General features: G+C 46.3%; 1 protein-coding gene across 1 annotated transcript in view; it reads right to left on the bottom strand.

Annotated features, from left to right (window-relative positions):
• CNKSR3 (CNKSR family member 3) overlaps window positions 1-22,358 on the bottom strand; it is a 233,399-nt gene that overhangs the window by 48,398 nt on the left and 162,643 nt on the right. The window contains exon 7 of the mRNA XM_030196561.1: window positions 6,711-6,770. Within this exon, the coding sequence (XP_030052421.1) occupies window positions 6,711-6,770 (60 nt within the window). The remainder of the gene's footprint in view (window positions 1-6,710; window positions 6,771-22,358) is intronic.

Below are 22,358 nucleotides of genomic sequence, written 5' to 3'. Positions count from 1 at the left end.
GGATTAATTGGACAAAGCCAACATGGATTTAGTCAAGGGAAATCTTGCCTCACCAATCTGCTACACTTATTTGAAGGGGTGAATAAACATGCGGATAAAGGTGAGCTGGTCAATATTGTGTATTTGGATTTTCAAAAGGCATGCGACAAAGTACCTCATGAAAGACTCCAGAGGAATTTAGAAGTCATGGGATAGGAGGCAATGTCCTATTGTGGATTAAAAACTGGTTAAAGATAGGAAACAGAGAGCAGGGTTAAATGGACAGTATTCTCAATGGAGAAGGGTAAATAGTGGGGTTTCTAAGGGGTCTGTGCTGGGATCGCTGCTTTTTAACATATTTATAAATGATCTAGAGATGGGTATAACTAGTTAGGTAATTAAATTTGCCAGTGACACACAGTTGTTCAAAGTTGTTTAATCACAAGAGGATTGTGAAAAATTGCAAGAGGACCTTACGAGACTGGGCATCCACATGGCAGATGACATTTTTAATATGAGCAAGTGCACAAGTGATGCATGTAGGAAAGAGGAACCCAGACTATAGCTACATGATACAAGGCTCCACACTAGGAGTCACCAACCAGGAAAAAAACCTCGGTGTCATCGTTGATAATACGTTGAAACCCTCTGCTCAGTATGAAGCAGCAACTAAGAAAGCAAACAGAATGTTAGGAAAGGAATGGAAAACAAAAATGAGAATATTATAATGCCTTTGTATTGCTCCACGGTCCGACCGCACCTCGAATACTGTGTGCAATTCTAGTCACTGAATCACAAAAATGATATAGGAGAATTAGAAGAGGTACAGGGAAGGGCAAAGGAAATGATAAAAGGGATGGGATGACTTCCCTATGAGAAAAGGCTAAAGAGGCTAGGGCTCTTTAGCTTGGGGAAAACGCGGCTGAGGGGAGATACGATAGAGGTATATAAAGTAGAATGGAGTGGAACAGGTAGACGTGAATCACTTGTTTACTCTTTTCAAAAATACAAGGGACTAGGGGGCACACAATGAAGCTAATAAGTAGTAAATTTAAAACAAACCGGAGAAAATATTTCTTCACCCAACTTAAAACACAAGCTAATTAGAAGTAAGCTCCCAACACAGACTCAAAAAGAAAAGAATGGCACATATCCTTGCAACATATCCAGCTGCAAACTATGCCAAAATATCTCACAGGACCCCATGATCATTCACAAAGGAAAAATATTCAACATTAAGGAATCTTTCACACGCTCATCTTCCAATGTGATATATATCATTCAGTGTAAAAAGTGCAATGAAGGCTGCTACATTGGAGAAACAAGTCAGATGCTAAAGAAGAGATTTAATTTACATAGACATCATATGAAAAATGCCAGTACAAACAAAGATGTCACACCTGTGGGACAGCACTTTACAAAACCAGAACACTGTACCAGTGATTTCATGGTAAGGATCCTGAAAGGGAACTTTAAAACAATACAGGAATGTAAGACCTTTGAAGTCAAAATGATTAAATATTTTAACACCCACCAGACAGGACTTAACAAAGATCTGGGTTTTCTAGCCCATTACAGAGCATAAAATTGTATTGCCTTGCAAATTGTATTGCTCTCCTGTCTCCCTGACTCTCACCTATCCACCCCCATCCTGTTAGACTGTCACTGAAATGCTTTGAAGTTTCACTCATATATACTGTCATCTACCAAAATTTGCTTATTTCCGATCTGATGAAGAAGGGCAACCTTCGAAAGCTAATCAAGAAATGTATTAAGTTATGTCCAATAAAAAAGGTATCATCTTATTTTCTTTTCCATGTTTTATTTTGTCTTATTTCTACTGATTCACTCAACGTATAATTAAACTCTGGAATTTGGTATGGTATGCTACGGTATAGCAATTCTTATAGCCTGCCACATACCTTGACAGTTCAAGGTGGGTTTCAAAATCAAGAAACCAGATAAAACATACTGGGAAATATACTTTTTGATAGTAAACAATCACAGTTCATTTAACCACTTACCAGAACATGTGGTAAAAGCAGTTAGCTTAGCAGGGTTTAAAAAAAAAGGTTTAGCTAATTTCCTAAAAGAAAACTCCATAAGCCATTATGGACTTGGGAAAATCCACTGCTTATTTCTAGGATAAGCAGCATAAAATTGTTTTAACCTTTTGCACGTACTTATGACCTGGATTGGCCACTTTTAGAAACAAGATACTGGGCCTGATGGACTTTCAGTCTGTTCCAGTATGGCAACGCTTATGTTCTTATGTCCCAAACAAGTGGCATATTTTGGCAGTTTAATGCACTAATTTAAATAATATGTCTGTATCATCGTCTGTATGTGAAGTGTACTGACTTCTCACAAAAAGGTCCTCTTCACAACATAAGCAGGAAAACCTCCGATAGAAATCAGAAGCGGGACTGACGTATGTGGAAATATTTGCTTTGATTTATCTAGCCCCCCCCCCCCCCCCCCGGTGCCTGGCACACATTACTGCAACAGCTATTAAAAGAAAAATAATTATGCTGCCATAACAACAGCTCTTCTCTGCAGCCCTGACAATACACACAAAGCAGGAAGGTATCTCTCTAGTTCCAGACCTATTGTGATTGAAACGCACAGCGTGGGCTAGAAACCTCCTGCAGATGAGGCGCATCAGAGGGCTGGGAATTAAATCACCTGGAAGACCAAATGGGATTTCATGTACAACATCCACAAGGCCTGGGATCGGGGGACAAGATGATGACACACGGAGGTAATTTTCAAAGCTATTCCCGTGGGTCAAATAGTGGTCTATGTGTGGAAACAACCTTTTTTTGAGAAGTTGCTCACCTTACATGCAGCTGAAGGTATGCATGAACATGGAGGGTAATTTTATAATGGGTCGCCTGGGTAAAAGTCCAGGTAGAGATTATAAAGGCACATAGCACCTATTTGTCTTCAAAAAGTGGCCAAAATCACAGCTAAAATTCAGCTATGTATATTTAAGGCGTTTGTTATATAACCCTTGTGTGTACTTTGTGACTCCATCTCCCACCATAGGAGCCGACTCTGTGGGTGCTTGAGCACCCCCCAATATAGAGAAAATTCCTTGTATGTGTCCAGGAAGGGGTTATTTCCACTAGACTTAGCACCCTCCAATAATTTTAAAAAGTTGGCTCCTATGTCTCCCACACATACGCAAATCTGGGTCATGCACAAGCAGTTATAGGTGTAAATTTAAGAAAAAGAGGGTCTAAAGTCAGGTACCCCAACAGAACACACTAAGGACTGGATTCTATATATGGCACCGAAAAATGCACAATTCCAGTGGTTCCCAAACCACTATGAATATTCATCAGGAAAATTGCACGCAGTGGAGGCAATGCATGCAAATCTCTCTCTTGTGAATACCTTGAAAATCTGGCTGGCTGGGGTACCTCTAGGGCCAGGTTTGGGAACCACTGCGGTATTCTATAAGCCAAGCTTAAAGTTAAGCACGGTTTACAGAATAGCGCCGATGCCCAGGAATCACACCTAATTTTAGGCGCAGCCATTTGCACCAACTGAAACGTGGAGTACATGCATCCCAGTTATTCTTTAACAACATAATTTTAGGAATGCCTATGACCTTCCCATTTCCATGCCCCCTTTTTCAAATCATATAATGGGTTCCTAGCCCATTATAAACCATAAAGCTGTATGTCTCTGTTGATCACCCTTCCCTCACCTATCCACACCCATCCTGTTATAATATCAATGATATGCTTTGATGTCCCCATGCATACTTCCTACCCACCCCCATCCTCCCACCCTGTCAGACTGTCATAGTAATGCTTGAATGTTTTCACTTATATACACTGTCAGCTAGCACATTTGCTTATTTCCGATCTGAGGAAGAAGGGCGACCTTCGAAAGCTAATCAAGAAATGTATTGTTATGTCCAATAAAAAAGGTATCATCTTATTTTCTTTTCCATGTTTTATTTTGTTTGATTTCTATTGATAACTTCAAATCACCCACAAATTTTAGGAACGTAAAGTTCATTTAAATTTAATTAGTGCCAACTGCTTGTTAAAAATGCCAATTATTGGCACTAATTAGCTCATTATTTGTCATGTCCCCTACCTCAACGCAAGTGGCGTCCTCGGGCTGCGCGGAGTCCCGTCGACATGCACACTTGACTGGCACAGCCCTGAGCCATGTGTGTGTAGTTCTTCTCTGGCTGCAGGCTTCTTGATTGCTTTGCTTCCATGCACCTGGGTCTGCTCTCTCTCTCTGCCTGGCTTCCCTTGCTTCTCTCCTATTGGTCTTCTGGTTCCTCCTTCCCCTGCTCTTGTCCTATGGCTGTGCTCCTTCTCCCTGCTGGTCCCTGCTGATGTTAGACGCCAGCACTTTATCAGCTGAGCTCTTCCTGGACTCCATGCTTCGGCTTCTACTTTGGTAGGTGTTACTTGCTCAATAGCGTGCTTCTTCTCTACTTTGTCCCTCATTGCTGACTTTGCCTGTGCCTGGATTACTCTCTTGCCTGCTGCCTGCCTACTGACTTTGCCCATACCTGGATTACTCTCTTGACCTGCTGCCTGCCTATTGACTTACCTGTGCCTGGATTACTCTCTTGCCTGTTGTTTGCCTATTGACTTTGCCTATACCTGGATTATTCCCCTGCCTGTTCCTGGATTACTCCCTTGCCTGCTGCCTGCCTATTGACAGCCTGTACCTGGATCACTTTCTTGCCTGCTGCCTGTCTGGTTGTTACCTTCACCACCCCGCTTCCTGATCCGTCTCATAAGCCCTGCAGGCCGCCCGCACCTAGGGGCTCAACCTCTGGAGAACGGCGGTCAGCGCAGGTGAAACCTAGGGTTGTCCGGCCGCCAAGCAGAACCTGGTCCAAGTACCAGGCTCGGCAGCACCCTACTTGGTACAAGAACTCACAAGTCTGACATTATTTAATTAAATTGTGCACGCAATTTTTGGCAACTTTTACAGAATTAGGGGATAAGTGCAAATTTAATGGCAATTTTGCAAGACTGCCTTTACAGAATACTAGTAAGTGTCCATTTACACCAGCTCAATGACTTGCGTAAATACTCGCACTTAACTGATGCCAGTTATGCTTGTAGGTGATAGTATTCTGGGAACAGGGGATGTTGGAGATGATTAAGGAAATACTGCTAAGGATGAGGGGGGATTGGAAGAAAGTGATTGCTGGGGACAGGGAGGAGGACTGCTTGGAACAAAGGATGATATTGGCAAAAAAAGTGACTACAAGGGATGGGAGGTTTAAGAGAGTGCAGGGGGAAGTGAGGACTAGAAGAGAGTGACTGCTAGGGGTAGTGGATGCTGTTGTGTTGTGGAGACCGCACCTACAGAAAGAAATAAACAGGATGAAGTAGGTCCAGAGGGCGGCTAGAAAATTAGTAACTGGTCTCTGCCATAAAACATAAAGGGACAGGCTTAGGAACCTCAACATGTATACGCTGGAAGAGAGGCGAGAGAAACGGGATACGATAGAGACATTTAAATACCTCAGTGGTGTCAATATACAGGAGGCAAGCCTTTTTCAAATGAAGGAAAACTCTGGAATGAGGGGACATACGATGAAGTTAAGAGGAAACAGACTTAGGAGGAATGTAAGTAAATACATCATGTTCCAAAAGCTGGCGGGGCAGTAATTCCCATATGCTGCCCTTCCGCCGGCACATGCCTCTTCCATTTACTGCAGCCGCCTCTCTGATGTAACTTCCTGTTTTGTCAGAGGCGGCTATAGTAAAGGGAAGAGGCGGGTGCTGGTGGTAGGGCAGTATATGGGAATCACTGCCCCCGCTGGCTTTTGGAACATGACGAAACAACAACGTAAACGCAGCGAATGGGGTGGAGGAAGGAAGGAAGGGGGGCAGCATCTCTGCCTGGTAGGGGGCGCCATCTTGCCTTGGGCTGCTCCTGGGAGCTATTCTACCCTATTAAATTATGCTGAATATCGATCCCAAAGTATCTGACTTATAACTGTACTTGTCTATTCTTGTGGGTCACGCTTATCCACTTTCAATTGCATCTGCCAGTTTGTTGACAATCTGCATGAAATGCATATACATACCTACACACACACACACACACAATAGGCTTCCTTTTCTGAAGTAGGCCGTGTAAACTGTAAGGCTGTTTATAGCTATTCTACACGCTGTTTTAGATTCTTTATAATTTTTCAATTTGTGTTTTGTATCTTTTCATTACTTTTCATTCTTTAATTTTTTTAGGGCTGCATTTTGATTAAAATGTGTAATCACGATTAAAGATATGTTATTTATTTTTTCCCTACTGCAGGTTCTTGTGACTCTGGGCAATGCAGGGTTAAGTGACTTGCCCAGTCACAAGGAGTTGCAGTGGAGGGGGACATATCTTTGATCTCACGATTAATCATGATTAAAATTTTCATCACAACGCAGTATACATATCTATATACACACACAGACACACACCTATCTATATCTATGTATATATCTTTCTAAAATAAGCAAACCCTGAGGTATATTAACAAGGCACATTCATATGTTACATATCTTTGAAAAAGTAAAAGCTGGAATAATAACAGATTATACTACCTCTACTGCAAGAAGTGTCTAACATGCAACCAAACCAAATCAGGTAAAATTAGGAAAAGATCACTTAGGATAAAAGGGGAAAAAAAGTTCAAGCAACAACTTAGAACACTGTACCTATTGGACATTTAATTTCAAATAACTTACATGTTCCGTGGTGCCTGTAATGACATGCAATCCGTCATACGTTGATTTTATGTACATTCCCTAATAGAGGACAAAAAAGAAATGGAGGAGGCGCTTAATCCTTACATTTCATTGCAACAACATCTCAAGTTACATAATAGCAGAAAACAATCTGTCGACAGCATACGACTTTGGACTGGAGTGGAAGTGCTGCAGCAGCTTACACAGGGCTATACAGACAGTACTGGCTAGTGCTGATCTCACAAAAGAAAGAGTCCAAACTGCTCACACTGCAGCTAATTTTAAAAGAACACTGGCTTCAGGCACACATTCAAGCAGAAAGATTTAGATTAATTTCTTCAAGGTGAAATTTTGCCTTACTTGATAAAGTCCTTTCCTTGATTCCTGCTAGACCAGTCCAGAACAACAGGTTTATGCCTCTCTACCAACAGATAAAAGCAGAGAAGCTGAACTCTTCCAGTGACATCACCACTATAAGGAGTGGTGCAGCCTGGAATTTGCCAATAGGCTTATGCAAATGCAAGAACAACCAACGACTATATACAAAGGTCAAAAATCCTTTAAAGGGGTCCTCTGCAAATGTCTCCATTTAGAAAGGAGAGACACTGAGGGAGTAAATGCAGAAACACAGGCACATGCTGCAACAATGTCCTCAGCATTGTAGTTTTCTCAGGTGGGCTCTAGACTGGTTTAGCAGGAATCAAGGAAAGGAAACTATCTGGTAAGGTAAAATCTCAACTTACTTTTCATCTTGCTACACCAGTGCAGACCAACGGGATGTATAAAAAGCTTCTTCCGCTACTGCTCGGCCAATGGAACTATCTCCCTTTGGATTGCTCCATGGTGCGACTGCATCTAGATTATTGTATGCAACTTTGGTTACCGTATCTCAAAAGAGATACAGTGGGATCTGAAAAGGTACAGAGAAGGGCAACAAAAATGGTAAGAGGGATGGGACGACTAATGAGGTTAGGGCTCTTCAGCTTAGAAAAAAGAGACAGCTGAGGGAAGATATGATAGAGGTCTTAAAATACTGAGTAGAGTGGAACGGGTAAATGTGAATCGCTTGTTTAATCTTTCCAAAAACACAAGGACTAGGGGGCACACAATGAAGCTACTAAGTAGTAAATTTAAAACAAACTGAAGAAAATATTTCTTCACTTAATGTGTAACTAAACTCTGGAGTTCACTGCCAGGGAATATTATAAAAGCAATTAGCTTAGCAGGGTTTAAAAATAGATTGGGCAAGTTCATAAAGAAAAGCCCATAAGCCATTAATAATATAGACCTGGGAAAATAAGTACATAAGTATTACCATACTGGGACAGACCAAAGGTCCATCAAGCTCAGCATCCTGTTTCCATCACTTAGCTATAATTTGGGTTCCTCTTTCCCACATGCATCACTTTGCACTTGCTCACATTAAACGTCATCTGTCATTTCTCCAAGTTGAAGAGCCCTAGACGCTTCAGCCTTTCCTCATAGGGAAGTCGTCCCATCCCCTTTATCACTTTTGTCGCCCTTCTCTGTACCTTTTCTAAATTCCACTACATCTTTTTTGAGATGCGACGACCAGAATTGAACACAATATTCGGAGTGCAGTCGCACCATGGACCGATACAAAGGCATTATAATGTCCTCACTTTTGTTTTCCATTCCTTTCCTAATAATACCTTACATTCTATTTGCTTTCTTAGCCGTCGCCGCAGCACACTGAGCAGAGGGTTTCAACGTATCATCAACAACGACGCTGAGTCGGTGACTCCTAACATGGAACCTTGCATGACATAGCTATAATTTGGGTTCCTCTTTCCCACATGCATCACTTTGCACTTGTTCACATTAAACATCATCTGCCATTTAGACGCCCTGTCTCCCAGTCTCGTAAGGTCCTCTTGTAATTTTTCACAATCTTCTCACGATTTAACAACTTTGAATAATTTTGTTTCATCAGCAAATTTAATTACCTCACTAGTTACTCCCATCTCTAGATCATTTATAAATATGTTAAAAAGCAGCGGTCCCAGCACAGACCCCATGGGGAACCCTACTATCTACCCTTCTCCATTGAGAATACTAACCATTTAACCCTACTGTCTGTTTTCTATCCTTTAACCAGTTAGGGTATGATACATACCTGTAGCAGGTGTTCTCCGAGGACAGCAGGCTGATTGTTCTCACGACTGGGTGACGTCCGCGGCAGCCCCCACCAACCGGAAAGAAGCTTCGCGGGACGGTCGGCACGCAGGACACGCCCACCGTGCATGCGCGGCCGTCTTCCCGCCCGTGCGCGACCGCTCCCGCCAGTTGAATGACTAGCAAAAGATGAAACACACAACTCCAAAGGGGAGGAGGGAGGGTAGGTGAGAACAATCAGCCTGCTGTCCTCGGAGAACACCTGCTACAGGTATGTATCATACCCTTTCTCCGAGGACAAGCAGGCTGCTTGTTCTCACGACTGGGGTATCCCTAGCTCTCAGGCTCACTCAAAACAAGAACCCAGGTCAATGGAACCTCGCAACGGCGAGGAAACAACAGAAATTGACCTACGAAGAACAACTAACTGAGAGTGCAGCCTGACCAGAATAAATTCGGGTCCTGGAGGGTGGAGTTGGATTTACACCCCAAACAGATTCTGCAGCACCGACTGCCCGAACCGACTGTCGCGTCGGGTATCCTGCTGGAGGCAGTAATGTGATGTGAATGTGTGGACAGATGACCACGTCGCAGCCTTGCAAATCTCTTCAATAGTGGCTGACTTCAAGTGGGCCACTGACGCTGCCATGGCTCTAACACTATGAGCCGTGACATGACCCTCAAGAGTCAGCCCAGCCTGGGCGTAAGTGAAGGAAATGCAATCTGCTAGCCAATTAGAGATGGTGCGTTTCCCGACAGCGACCCCTAGCCTGTTAGGGTCGAAAGAAATAAACAATTGGGCGGACTGTCTGTTGGGCTGTGTCCGCTCCAAGTAGAAGGCCAATGCTCTCTTGCAGTCCAATGTGTGCAACTGACGTTCAGCAGGGCGGGTATGCGGCCTGGGGAAGAATGTTGGCAAGACAATTGACTGGTTAAGATGGAACTCCGACACCACCTTCGGCAGGAACTTTGGGTGGGTGCGGAGCACTACTCTGTTGTGATGAAATTTGGTATATGGAGCATGAGCTACTAGGGCTTGAAGCTCACTGACCCTACGAGCTGAAGTAACTGCCACCAAGAAAATGACCTTCCAGGTCAAGTACTTCAGATGGCAGGTATTCAGTGGCTCAAAAGGAGGTTTCATCAGCTGGGTGAGGACGACGTTGAGATCCCATGACACAGTAGGAGGCTTGATAGGGGGCTTTGACAAAAGCAAGCCTCTCATGAATCGAACGACTAAAGGCTCTCCAGAGATGGCTTTACCTTCCGCACGATAATGGTAAGCACTAATCGCACTAAGGTGATTCCTTACTGAGTTGGTCTTGAGGCCAGACTCTGATAAGTGCAGAAGGTATTCAAGCAGGTTCTGTGCAGGGCAAGAACGAGGTTCTAGGGCCTTGCTCTCACACCACACGACAAACCTCCTCCACTTGAAAAAGTAACTCTTTTTAGTGGAATCCTTCCTAGAGGCAAGTAAGACCCGGGAGACACCCTCAGACAGACCCAACGCAGTGAAGTCTACGCCCTCAACATCCAGGCCGTGAGAGCCAGAGACTGAAGGTTGGGGTGCAGTAACGCTCCGTCGTTCTGCGAAATGAGAGTCGGAAAACACTCCAATCTCCACGGTTCTTCTGAGGACAACTCCAGAAGAAGAGGGAACCAGATCTGACGGGGCCAAAAGGGCGCTATCAGAATCATGGTGCCGCGGTCTTGCTTGAGCTTCAGTAAGGTCTTCCCCACCAAAGGTATGGGAGGATAAGCATACAGGAGGTCGGTCCCCCAATGGAGGAGAAAGGCATCCGACGCTAGCCTGCCGTGTGCCTGAAGTCTGGAACAGAACAGAGGCAGCTTGTGGTTGGTCTGAGAGGCGAAAAGGTCCACCGAGGGGGTGCCCCACGCTCGGAAGATCTTGCGTACCACTCTGGCATGGAGCGACCACTCGTGGGGTTGCATGACTCTGCTCAGTCTGTCGGCCAGACTGTTGTTTACGCCTGCCAGGTACGTGGCTTGGAGGAGCATGCCGAACCGACACGCCCAACGCCACATCCCGACGGCCTCCTGGCACAGGGGGCGAGATCCGGTGCCCCCCTGCTTGTTGACGTAATACATTGCAACCTGATTGTCTGTCCGAATTTGGATAATTTGGCAGGACAGCCGATCTCTGAAAGCCTTCAGTGCGTTCCAGATCGCTCGGAGCTCCAGGAGGTTGATCTGCAGATCCTTTTCCTGGAGGGACCACAGACCCTGGGTGTGAAGCCCATCAACATGGGCTCCCCACCCCAGGCGAGATGCATCCGTCGTCAGCACTTTCACGGGCTGCGGAATTTGGAATGGACGTCCCAGGGTCAAATTGGTCCGGATGGTCCACCAGAGCAGTGAAGTGCGGCAACTGGTGGAGAGGCGGATGACATCTTCTAGATTCCCGGTGGCTTGGAACCACTGGGAAGCTAGGGTCCATTGAGTAGATCTCATGTGAAGACGAGCCATGGGAGTCACATGAACTGTGGAGGCCATATGACCCAGAAGTCTCAACATCTGCCGAGCTGTGATCTGCTGAGACGCTCTGGTCTGCGAAGCCAGGGCCAAGAGGTTGGTGGCCCTCGCTTCGGGAAGGTAGGCCTGAGCCGTCTGGGAATTCAGCAGCGCTCCTATGAATTCCAGAGACTGAGTTGGCTGGAGATGGGACTTTGGGTAATTTATCACAAACCCCAGCAGCTCCAGAAGTTGAATAGTGCACTGCATGGACCGGAGGGCTCCTGCCTCCGAGGTGTTCTTGACCAGCCAATCGTCGAGATATGGGAACACGTGCACTCCCAGCTTGCGTAGGTAGGCCGCTACCACCACGAGGCACTTGGTAAACACTCGTGGGGCAGAGGCGAGCCCAAAGGGCAGCACACAATACTGAAAGTGCCGTGCGCCCAGGCGGAATCTGAGATACTGTCTGTGAGCTGGCAGTATCGGTATGTGAGTATATGCGTCCTTTAAATCCAGGGAACATAGCCAATCGTTTTTCTGAATCATTGGCAGAAGGGTGCCCAAGGAAAGCATCCTGAACTTTTCTTTGACCAGGAATTTGTTCAGGCCTCTCAGGTCTAGGATGGGACGCATCCCCCCTGTTTTCTTTTCCACAAGGAAGTACCTGGAATAGAATCCCTGCCCTTCCTGCCCGGGTGGTACGGGCTCGACCGCATTGGCGCTGAGAAGGGCGGAGAGTTCCTCTGCAAGTACCTGCTTGTGATGGGAGCTGAAAGACTGAGCTCCCGGGGGACAATTTGGAGGCAGGGAGGCCAAATTCAGGGCGTATCCGCACCGCACTATTTGGAGAACCCACTGGTCGGAGGTTATGAGAGGCCACCTTTGGTGAAAGAATTTTAACCTCCCTCCGACCGGCAGATCGTCCGGTACGGACACTTGTAGGGCGGCTATGTTCCCGTGGATCCAGTCAAAAGCCCGTCCCCGGCTTTTGCTGTGGAGGCGCAGGGGGCTGCTTAGGCGCACGCTGTTGACGAGAACGAGCGCGCTGGGGCTGTCCCTTTGCCTGACGAGGCCTTCGGGCCGGCTGGTTGTACCTACGCTTCGCAAAAGAATAGGGTGCAGCCTGCCGGGCCCGGGAAAAACGTCCGCCTGTGGAGGTGGATGCTGAAGGCGCCCGGTGGGAGAGCTTGTCGAGAGCGGTTTCCCGCTGATGCAGTTGGTCCACCATCTGCTCGACCTTCTCACCGAAAATGTTATCCCCCCGGCAAGGGACGTCAGCCAGTCTCTGCTGGGTGCGGTTGTCCAGGTCAGAGGCACGCAGCCATGAGAGCCTGCGCATCACTATACCTTGGGCCGCAGCACGAGATGCCACGTCACAGGTGTCAAAAATACCCCTGGACAGGAACTTTCTGCACGCCTTCAGCTGCCTGACCACCTCCTGATAAGGCCTGGACTGCTCCGGCGGGAGCTTCTCGACCAGGTCCGCCAGCTGTTGCACATTGGTCCGCATGTGGATGCTCATATAGAGCAGGTATGACTGGATGCGGGTCACGAGCATGGAGGATTGGTAGGCCTTCCTCCCAAACGAGTCCAGAGTGCGAGACTCCCGCCCCGGGGGCGCCGAGGCGGTATCCCTCGAACTCCGTGCCCTCTTGAGAGCAGAATCCACGACCGCTGAGTCATGGGGCAATTGGGGCCGCATGAGCTCTGGGTCAGAGTGGATCCTGTACTGGGACTCTGCTTTCTTGGGAATGGTGGGGTTAGTTAATGGTCGCACCCAGTTCCGGAGCAGCGTCTCCTTCAGGACATTGTGCAGCGGCACCGTGGAGGACTCTCTAGGTGGTGATGGATAGTCGAGGACCTCGAGCATCTCGGCCCTCGGCTCTTCCACAGAGACCACGGGGAAGGGAATGCTGATAGACTTATCCCGCACAAAGGAGGCAAAGGAGAGACTCTCAGGAGGTGAGAGCTTCCTCTCCGGTGAAGGCGTGGGGTCCGAGGGAAGGCCCGTAGACTCCTCTGAGGAGAAATATCTAGGGTCCTCCTCTTCCCCCCACGAGTCCTCATCCTCGGTATCAGACATTAGCTCATGTAGCTGAGTCCTGTACCGGGCCCGGCTCGACGTCGAGGCACCGAGGTCTCGGTGTCGTCGAGCGGTGGACTCCCGCGCCGACGGGGACTCCACCTGCGTGGCGGTCGAGACCGGCACCGCAAGCGGCGGCGGTGTCGACAGCCCCGGCGCCGGGCTAGAGCTCGCCGGCGCCCCAGTCATCGGCGCCGAGGGCACAGCCTGGCGCATCAGCCCTTCCAGGATCCCCGGAAGGATGGCTCTGAGGCACTCGTCCAGGCCCGCTGCCGGGAAAGGCGGTGGGGCCGGTAAGGGTGTCGGTGCCGGAAGCTGCTGGGGGCCAGGAGACGGCACCGAGGTGCCGGAACCCCGACGCGTCGGTACCTCCACAACCGACGGAGACCTCTCCTCACGACGATGACGCTTCGGCGTCGTCTCCTCTCCGACATCGGGATGCACCGAAGGTGACCGGTGACGACGCTTCTTGTCTTTCTTCCGATGCACGTCACCGGCGCCGGAGGGCATGGAGGAGGAGGAGGTCGATCCCCCTCGGTCTCGAGGTACCGGGTCAGACAGGGTTCGGTCCCGCGGCCCACGAGCTGAGGGCGTGACCGGGGCCGACTGCCCACGCGGCCTCTCACCCCCACTCTCACCGGAAGACCGGCGGGCCGACGGGACCTGTTCTCCTGGGGTCGCTGCCATCGGTGCCGATGTCTCGGGCATCGATACCGGTACCGAAGGGCCGGGCGTCGATACCGATGCCTTCGAGGTCGACGTCGAGGGGCCGGCGCAAGTTCCAAAAAGACGGTCCCGCAGAACTTGCCTCGCAACCTGAGTCCGTTTCCGGAGACCGAGACACAAAGAACACGACTTGAGATTGTGCTCCGGCCCGAGGCACTGGAGGCACCAAGCGTGGGTGTCGGTCTGCGAGATCGCCGGCCGCAGCGACCACACTTTTTAAATCCACTCGGGACCTTCGAGGACATCGACGGAAAAATCGCGTCGGCGAAGTCAAAGTCGTCAATGGTGGCTAAAATCACACCACGAAAAACAAACGACCGAGCGGCCACTAGGCCGCAATGTGGCGTCCCCGCTGGAAGCGAGGGAAAAAAGGGAGCGCGTGTCCCACACGCGCAGGGTTTCTTTTTTTTTTTTTTAAAAGGAAACCGGGCGGTAACTAAAACCGATAAAGTTAGAAAAAAGCACGATCAGCGTATACGCGATCGAACGATCCGGCGGCTGAACAGAGAGAGCGCAAAACACGACTCTCTCCAGGCGCGGAAAAAAAGGAACTGGCGGGAGCGGTCGCGCACGGGCGGGAAGACGGCCGCGCATGCGCGGTGGGCGTGCCCTGCGTGCCGACCGTCCCGCGAAGCTTCTTTCCGGTTGGTGGGGGCTGCCGCGGACGTCACCCAGTCGTGAGAACAAGCAGCCTGCTTGTCCTCGGAGAATTTAATCTACAATAGGACACTACCCTCCTGTCCCATGACTTTCCAATTTCTTCTGAAATTTTTCATGAGGTTCTTTGTCAAACGCCTTTTGAAAATCCAGAAACACAATATCAACTGGTTCGACTTTATCCACAAGTTTATTCACCCCTTCAAAGAAATGTAATAGATTGGCGAGGCAAGATTTCCCTTCACTAAGTCCATGTTGGCTTATTTCTGGGATATGCAGCATTTACTTATTAGGATTTATTTACCGCCTTTTTGAAAGAATTCACTCAAGGCGGTGTACAGTATAAAATCTGTTTTAATCTTTGGGGATCTTGCCAGGTACTTGTGACCTGGATTGACCACTGTTGGAAACAGGACACTCAGCATGATGGACCTTTGGTCTGTCCCAGTATGGTGAAGCTTATGTACTTAAGATTACTCTGCACATGTCTATCTTATAAAGCACCTTTGGCATAAAAGGAAGGCACTGTGCAAATTAAAACAGAATTGGCTGCAAAAGACAAACAAGGATTCTTATACAAGAGGGCCTGTGACTCTGCAATACATCTAGTTGATCAGATAGCTACCAAGAAGGCAGTTTTCAAGGTAAAGTTCTTTAAGAAGGACTGCTGCAAGGGCTCAAAGGGGAAATCCGCCAAGGCTCTTAGCACTAGGGTTACCAACTTTTTAACAGAGAAAAACCAGACTACTGTCCTGCCATATGCCCTTCCCCTTGCCCCACCCATACTCCTCCCCAACTTTATTACCATTTCACCCTTTCCCTGCCCCACTCCTCTTCAACTAACTGTCAACACTAGGGTTACCATCTCAGACGATGAAACTGCCACATGTAGACATGTTCTATGATTATTTCACAAACTTTACATAACAAAAAGAGGCTAATTTTCTATGAATATGTAAGTCAGATAAACAAAGCACTATATGGCATGTATGTTTTTCAAACCTTTTATTACCACAGCATAAACAAGATTCAAACCTTATAGCAGAAGTAATGCTGTAGTACAAACAATAGTTCATAGAAAATATTTTGATGTAAACAAGTGAAGAGAAATTCACAAATAACTATGCACGAGAAACGAAAATAAGCAGGCTGGGCGGGTCTATGGTGCTCAGCTAATGTGAATTTTCCCTGTTTACAATCTGCTGTATTACAGACATCCAATAATTAGTTACCTCTAAACTATATTCAATGCTAGAATGGTGTCCAGTCTCCCCTTCTCTTGGTTCTCCCCTACTAACAATCAACAAGTAGTACATTTTAGAGACAGGTGGAATAAATTCATGGGAAGAGCTTCAGGTTTTCCTGCAGAACTTTTTCAAAAGCTTGGCATCCAATAGACATTTTTGTAAAGATCACTCACTTACTCCCAGAGACTCACTGAAAAGAATAGTCCATACTCCAGCATTCGGTTACTAAAGTACAGACCAGTTACAAAATAGGGAAACATTCAACATGTGGACGTAGCTCCATGCCTAGGGCATTTCTTTACTCATTCAGGGGTCCTTTTACAAAGGCGCGCTAGCGTTTTTAGTGCGTGCTGATTAGTATGTGCTAAATGCTAGAGACGTCCATAGGAATATATGGGCATTTCTAGCGTTTAGCGTAAGCATATTTAACGCACATGCTAAAAATACTAGCGTGCCTTTGTAAAGGGGCCCCTTAGCATTTCAGTCATGAGAGATGGCAGAAGCAACTGATCAAGTTCAACAGAAGGCAACAAGCAACCCAAGTGATTATGAAACTGAACATGAAGGCAAATGCAAAGCGCTGACAAGGAAGGCAAAGAGACACTTTGAAAAGAAGATTGCGTTGGAGGCAAAAACGCATAGTAAAAACTTTTTTACGTATATTAAAAGCAAGAAGCCAGCAAAAGAATCAGTTGGACCGCTAGATGACCGAGGGGTAAAAAGGGGCATTCAGGGAAGACAAGGTCATAGCGGAGAGATTAAATTAATTCTTTGCTTCGGTCTTTACCAAGGAAGATGTGGGAGAGATACCGGTGCCAGAAATGGTATTCAATGCTGATGAGTCAGAGAAACTGAATCAAATCTCTGTAAAACTGGAAAATGTAATGGGGCAATTTGACAAACTGAAAAATAGCAAATCACCTGGACCAGATGGTATACATCCCTGAATACAAATATAGTTTTCAACTTACAGAACTATTATTAGTAATATGTAATTTATGTTTTAAATCAAGCATGGTACCAGAAGACTGGAGGGTGGCCAATGTAATGCCAATTTTTTAAAAGTGTTCCAGATGTGATCCGGGAAATTACAGACCAGTAAGCCTGACATCAGTGCCAGGCAAAATGGTACAGACTATTATAAAGAACAAAATTACAAAGCATATACATAAGCATGGATTAATGAGACAAAGTCAACATGGATTTAGTGAAGGGAAATTTTGCCTCACCAATCTATTACATTTCTTTGAAGAGGTGAAGAAACATGTGGATAAATGTGAGCCGGTCGATATCGTATATCTGGATTTTCAAAAGGCATTTGAAAAAAGTACCTCTTGAAAGACTCCATGGAAAGTCATGGGACAGGCGATAGTGTTCTATTGTCGATTAAAACCTGGTCAGTACTCTCAATGGAGAAAGGTAGATAGTGGGGTTCCGCAGGGGTCTGTGTTGGACTGCTGCTCTTTAACATATTTATAAATGATCTAGATATGGGAATAACTAGTGAGGTAATTAAATTTGCTGATGAAACAAAGTTATTCAAAGTTGTTAAATCGCAAGAGGATTGTAAAAAATTGCAAGATGACCGTACAAGACTGGGCATCCAAATGGCAGATGATTTTTAATGTGAGTGACTGCAAAGTGATGCATGTGGGAAATAGGAACCTGAACTACAGCTACATAATGCAAGGTTATGCATTAGGAGTAACCAACCAAGAAAAGGATCTAGGAGTCATCAACAATACTTTGAAACCCTCTGCTCAGTGTGCTGCGGCGGCAAAAAAAGCAATAGAATGTTAGGTATTATAAGAAAAGGAATAGAAAATAAAAACGAGGATGTTATAATGACTTTGTATTGCTCCATGGTGCGACTGCACCTTGAATACTGCATGGAATTCTGGCGAACGTATCTCAAACAAGATATGGTGGAATTAGAAAAGGTACAGAGAAGGGCGACGAAGATGATAAAGGGAATGGGATGACTTCCCTATAAGGAAAGACTGAAATGGCTAAGGCTCTTCAGCTTGGAGAAAAGACGGCTGAGGGGAGATATGACAGAGGTATGTAAAATAATGGATGGAGTGGAATAGGTAGATGTGAATTGCTTGTTTACTCTTTCCAAGAATACTACGACTAGGTGGCACGCTATGAAGCTACAAAATAGCAAATTTAAAGTGAATCGGAGAAAATATTTCTTCACTCAATGTGTAATTAAACTCGTTGCCAGAGAATGTGGTAAAAGCAGTTAGCTTAGCAGGGCTTAAAAAAGGTTTGGATATCTTCCTAAAAGAAAAGTCCACAAGCCATTATTAAAATGGACTTGGGAAAATCCACTTCTTACTTCTAGGATAAGCAACATAAAATGTATTGTACTGTTTTGGGATCTTGCCAGGTACTTGTGACCTAGATTGGCCACTGTTGGAAACAGGATACTGGGCTTGATGGACCTTCGGTCTGTCCCACTATGGCAATACTTCAGCTTGGAAAAGAGATGGCAAAGGAGAAGGAGGAATATTTAGAAACCGGAATCTTTCTAGTATCTAGTTACAGGAGACTTCCAGAGCCCTCTCTTGCTGAATATATCATCCTCCCCCACTACTGCAAATGGAGCAGTTGGTAGAAGCTGGCGGCACTGCTCACCTGCCAGCTCCAAGTCCCTTAGTACTTCACTTCAAAACACAGGCTAAGCCACTCCTTGTACTGGTGATGCCACTGGAAGCATTCAGCATCTCTGCCTCCAGCTGCTGGCAGGGAGACATAAACCACTGGTATGAACTTATTTAGCAAGATGAAAAGGCAGATTATTCATAGGACATCTAAGTAATAAAAGCGACAATTAAGTTTGTATTTTCAAAATTTCACTGACAGCTGAACCTTGTATAACTTATATTATGCAGTACATCCAATGGGAACTGCCATTTTACAAACATATCCAAAGAAAGAGCAGCTTCATGGGGTGTTACATGTGTAGCTGCCAGCAAATGTATGCATTAAATGCTGAATTTTGCAAAACTAGATTTGTAAGTGGAGCCAACTGTAAGAAGCCAAGTTCTAAACCTCCCATATTTGGTTTTTTGAGGTGGATTTAAGGTCGGAAAAATGAGTATAATTTTCCTCTCACTCACTCATGGTCCAAACAAGTAGTTAGCTCACACTTAACCATGATTCAGAGGTGTAACATACATAGTAACACAGTAGATGATGGCAGAAAAAGACCTGCACGGTCCATCCAGTCTGCCCAACATCATATGTGCTACTTTTTGTGTATACCTGACCTTGATTTGTATCCGCCATTTTCAGGGCACAGACCATAGAAGTCTGCCCAGCACTAGCCCCGCCTCTCACCACCAGCCCCGCCACCCAATCTTGGCTAAGCTTCTGAGGATCCATTCCTTCTGAACAGGATTCCTTTATGTTTATCCCACGCATGTTTAAATTCCGTTACCGTTTTCATCTCCACCACGTCCCGCGGGAGGGCATAACAATTATCCACCACTCTCTCCGTGAAAAAACATTTCCTGACATTTTTCTTGAGTCTGCCCCCCTTCAATCTCATTTCATGTCCTCTAGTTCTACCGCCTTCTCATCTACGGAAAAGGTTCGTTTGCGGATTAATACCTTTCAAATATTTGAACATCTGTATCATATTACCCCTGTTTCTCCTTTCCTCCAGGGTATACATGTTCAGGTCAGCAAGTCTCTCCTCATACGTCTTGTAACGCAAATCCCATACCATTTTTCTTTGCACCGCTTCAATTCTTTTTACATCCTTAGCAAGATATGGCCTCCAAAACTGAACACGATACTCCAGGTGGGGCCTCACCAACGACTTATACAGGGGCATTAAAACCTCTTTTCGTCTGCTGGTCACACCTCTCACTATACAGCCTAGCAACCTTCTAGCTATGGCCATGCCTTGTCACACTGTTTCGTCGCCTTCAGATCCTCAGATACTATCACCCCAAGATCCCTCTCCCCATCTGTAGATATGCAGCCACCCAATCTGCTCTGAGCTTCCGAGGATCCATTCCTTCTGAACAGAATCCCTTTATGTTTATCCCACGCATTTTTGAATTCCGTTACCGTTTTCATCTCCACTACCTCCCGCGAGAGGGCATTCCAAGTATCCACCACTCTCTCCGTGAAAAAATACTTCCTGACATTTTTCTTGAGTCTGCCCCCCTTCAACCTCATTTCATGTCCTCTAGTTCTACCACCTTCCCATCACCGGAAAAGGTTTTGTTTGCAGATTAATACCTTTCAAATATTTGAACATCTGTATCATGTCACCCCTGTTTATCCTTTCCTCCAGGGTATACATGTTCAGGTCAGAAAGTCTCTCCTCATATGTCTTGTAACGCAAATCCCATACCATTTTTGTAGCTTTCCATTGCACCGCTTCAATTCTTTTTACATCCTTAGCAAGATACGGCCTCCAAAACTGAACTCAATACTCCAGGTGGGGCCTCACCCACGACTTATACAGGGGCATCAACACCTCCTTTTTTCTGCTGGTCACACCTCTCTCTGTACAGCCTTACAACCTTCTGGCTACGTCCACCGCCTTGTCACACTGTTTCATCGCCTTCAGATCCTCAGATACTATCACCCCAAGATCCCTCTGCCCGTCTGTACATATCAGACTCTCATCGCCTAACACATACGTCTCCCGTGGATTTCTACTCCCTAAGTGCATTACTTTGCATTTCTTCGTATTGAATTTTAATTGCCAAACCTTAGACCATTCTTTTAGCTTCTGCAGATCCTTTTTCATGTTTTCCACTCCCTCCCAGGTGTGCTTACTGTGTTACAAATCTTAGTATCATCCGCAAAAAGGCAAACTTTACCTTCTAACCCTTTGGCAATGTCACTCACAAATATATTGAACAGAATCGGCCCCAGCACCGATCCCTGAGGCACTCCACTACTCACCTTTCCCTCATCCGAGCGAATTCCATTAACCACCACCCTCTGGCGTCTGTCCGTCAACCAGTTCCTAATCCAGTTCATCACTTAAATGCCAATGGGGAAGTTTTTTTTAAATAAATGCATATTTCCCCGTGTACATGCAAGTACACATATTTTCAATGGCTGCCCACACCACACCCAAAACCTGGTCCCTTGAAATCTACAGTGGGGGAAATAAGTATTTGATCCCTTGCTGATTTTGTAAGTTTGCCCACTGACAAAGACATGAGCAGCCCATAATTGAAGGGTAGGTTATTGGTAACAGTGAGAGATAGCACATCACAAATTAAATCCGGAAAATCACATTGTGGAAAGTATATGAATTTATTTGCATTCTGCAGAGGGAAATAAGTATTTGATCCCCCACCAACCAGTAAGAGATCTGGCCCCTACAGACCAGGTAGATGCTCCAAATCAACTCATTACCTGCATGACAGACAGCTGTCGGCAATGGTCACCTGTATGAAAGACACCTGTCCACAGACTCAGTGAATCAGTCAGACTCTAACCTCTACAAAATGGCCAAGAGCAAGGAGCTGTCTAAGGATGTCAGGGACAAGATCATACACCTGCACAAGGCTGGAATGGGCTACAAAACCATCAGTAAGACGCTGGGCGAGAAGGAGACAACTGTTGGTGCCATAGTAAGAAAATGGAAGAAGTACAAAATGACTGTCAATCGACAAAGATCTGGGGCTCCACGCAAAATCTCACCTCGTGGGGTATCCTTGATCATGAGGAAGGTTAGAAATCAGCCTACAACTACAAGTGGGGAACTTGTCAATGATCTCAAGGCAGCTGGGACCACTGTCACCATGAAAACCATTGGTAACACATTACGACATAACGGATTGCAATCCTGCAGTGCCCGCAAGGTCCCCCTGCTCCGGAAGGCACATGTGACGGCCCGTCTGAAGTTTGCCAGTGAACACCTGGATGATGCCGAGAGTGATTGGGAGAAGGTGCTGTGGTCAGATGAGACAAAAATTGAGCTCTTTGGCATGAACTCAACTCGCCGTGTTTGGAGGAAGAGAAATGCTGCCTATGACCCAAAGAACACCGTCCCCACTGTCAAGCATGGAGGTGGAAATGTTATGTTTTGGGGGTGTTTCTCTGCTAAGGGCACAGGACTACTTCACCGCATCAATGGGAGAATGGATGGGGCCATGTACCGTACAATTCTGAGTGACAACCTCCTTCCCTCCGCCAGGGCCTTAAAAATGGGTCGTGGCTGGGTCTTCCAGCACGACAATGACCCAAAACATACAGCCAAGGCAACAAAGGAGTGGCTCAGGAAGAAGCACATTAGGGTCATGGAGTGGCCTAGCCAGTCACCAGACCTTAATCCCATTGAAA

This window comes from Microcaecilia unicolor, chromosome 3, assembly GCF_901765095.1.
Source record: "Microcaecilia unicolor chromosome 3, aMicUni1.1, whole genome shotgun sequence".
In the NCBI taxonomy this organism is placed as follows: Eukaryota; Metazoa; Chordata; class Amphibia; order Gymnophiona; family Siphonopidae; genus Microcaecilia; species Microcaecilia unicolor.
The sequence above is the reverse complement of the archived record's forward strand: the minus strand, read 5'-3'. Positions and strand labels throughout refer to the sequence as shown.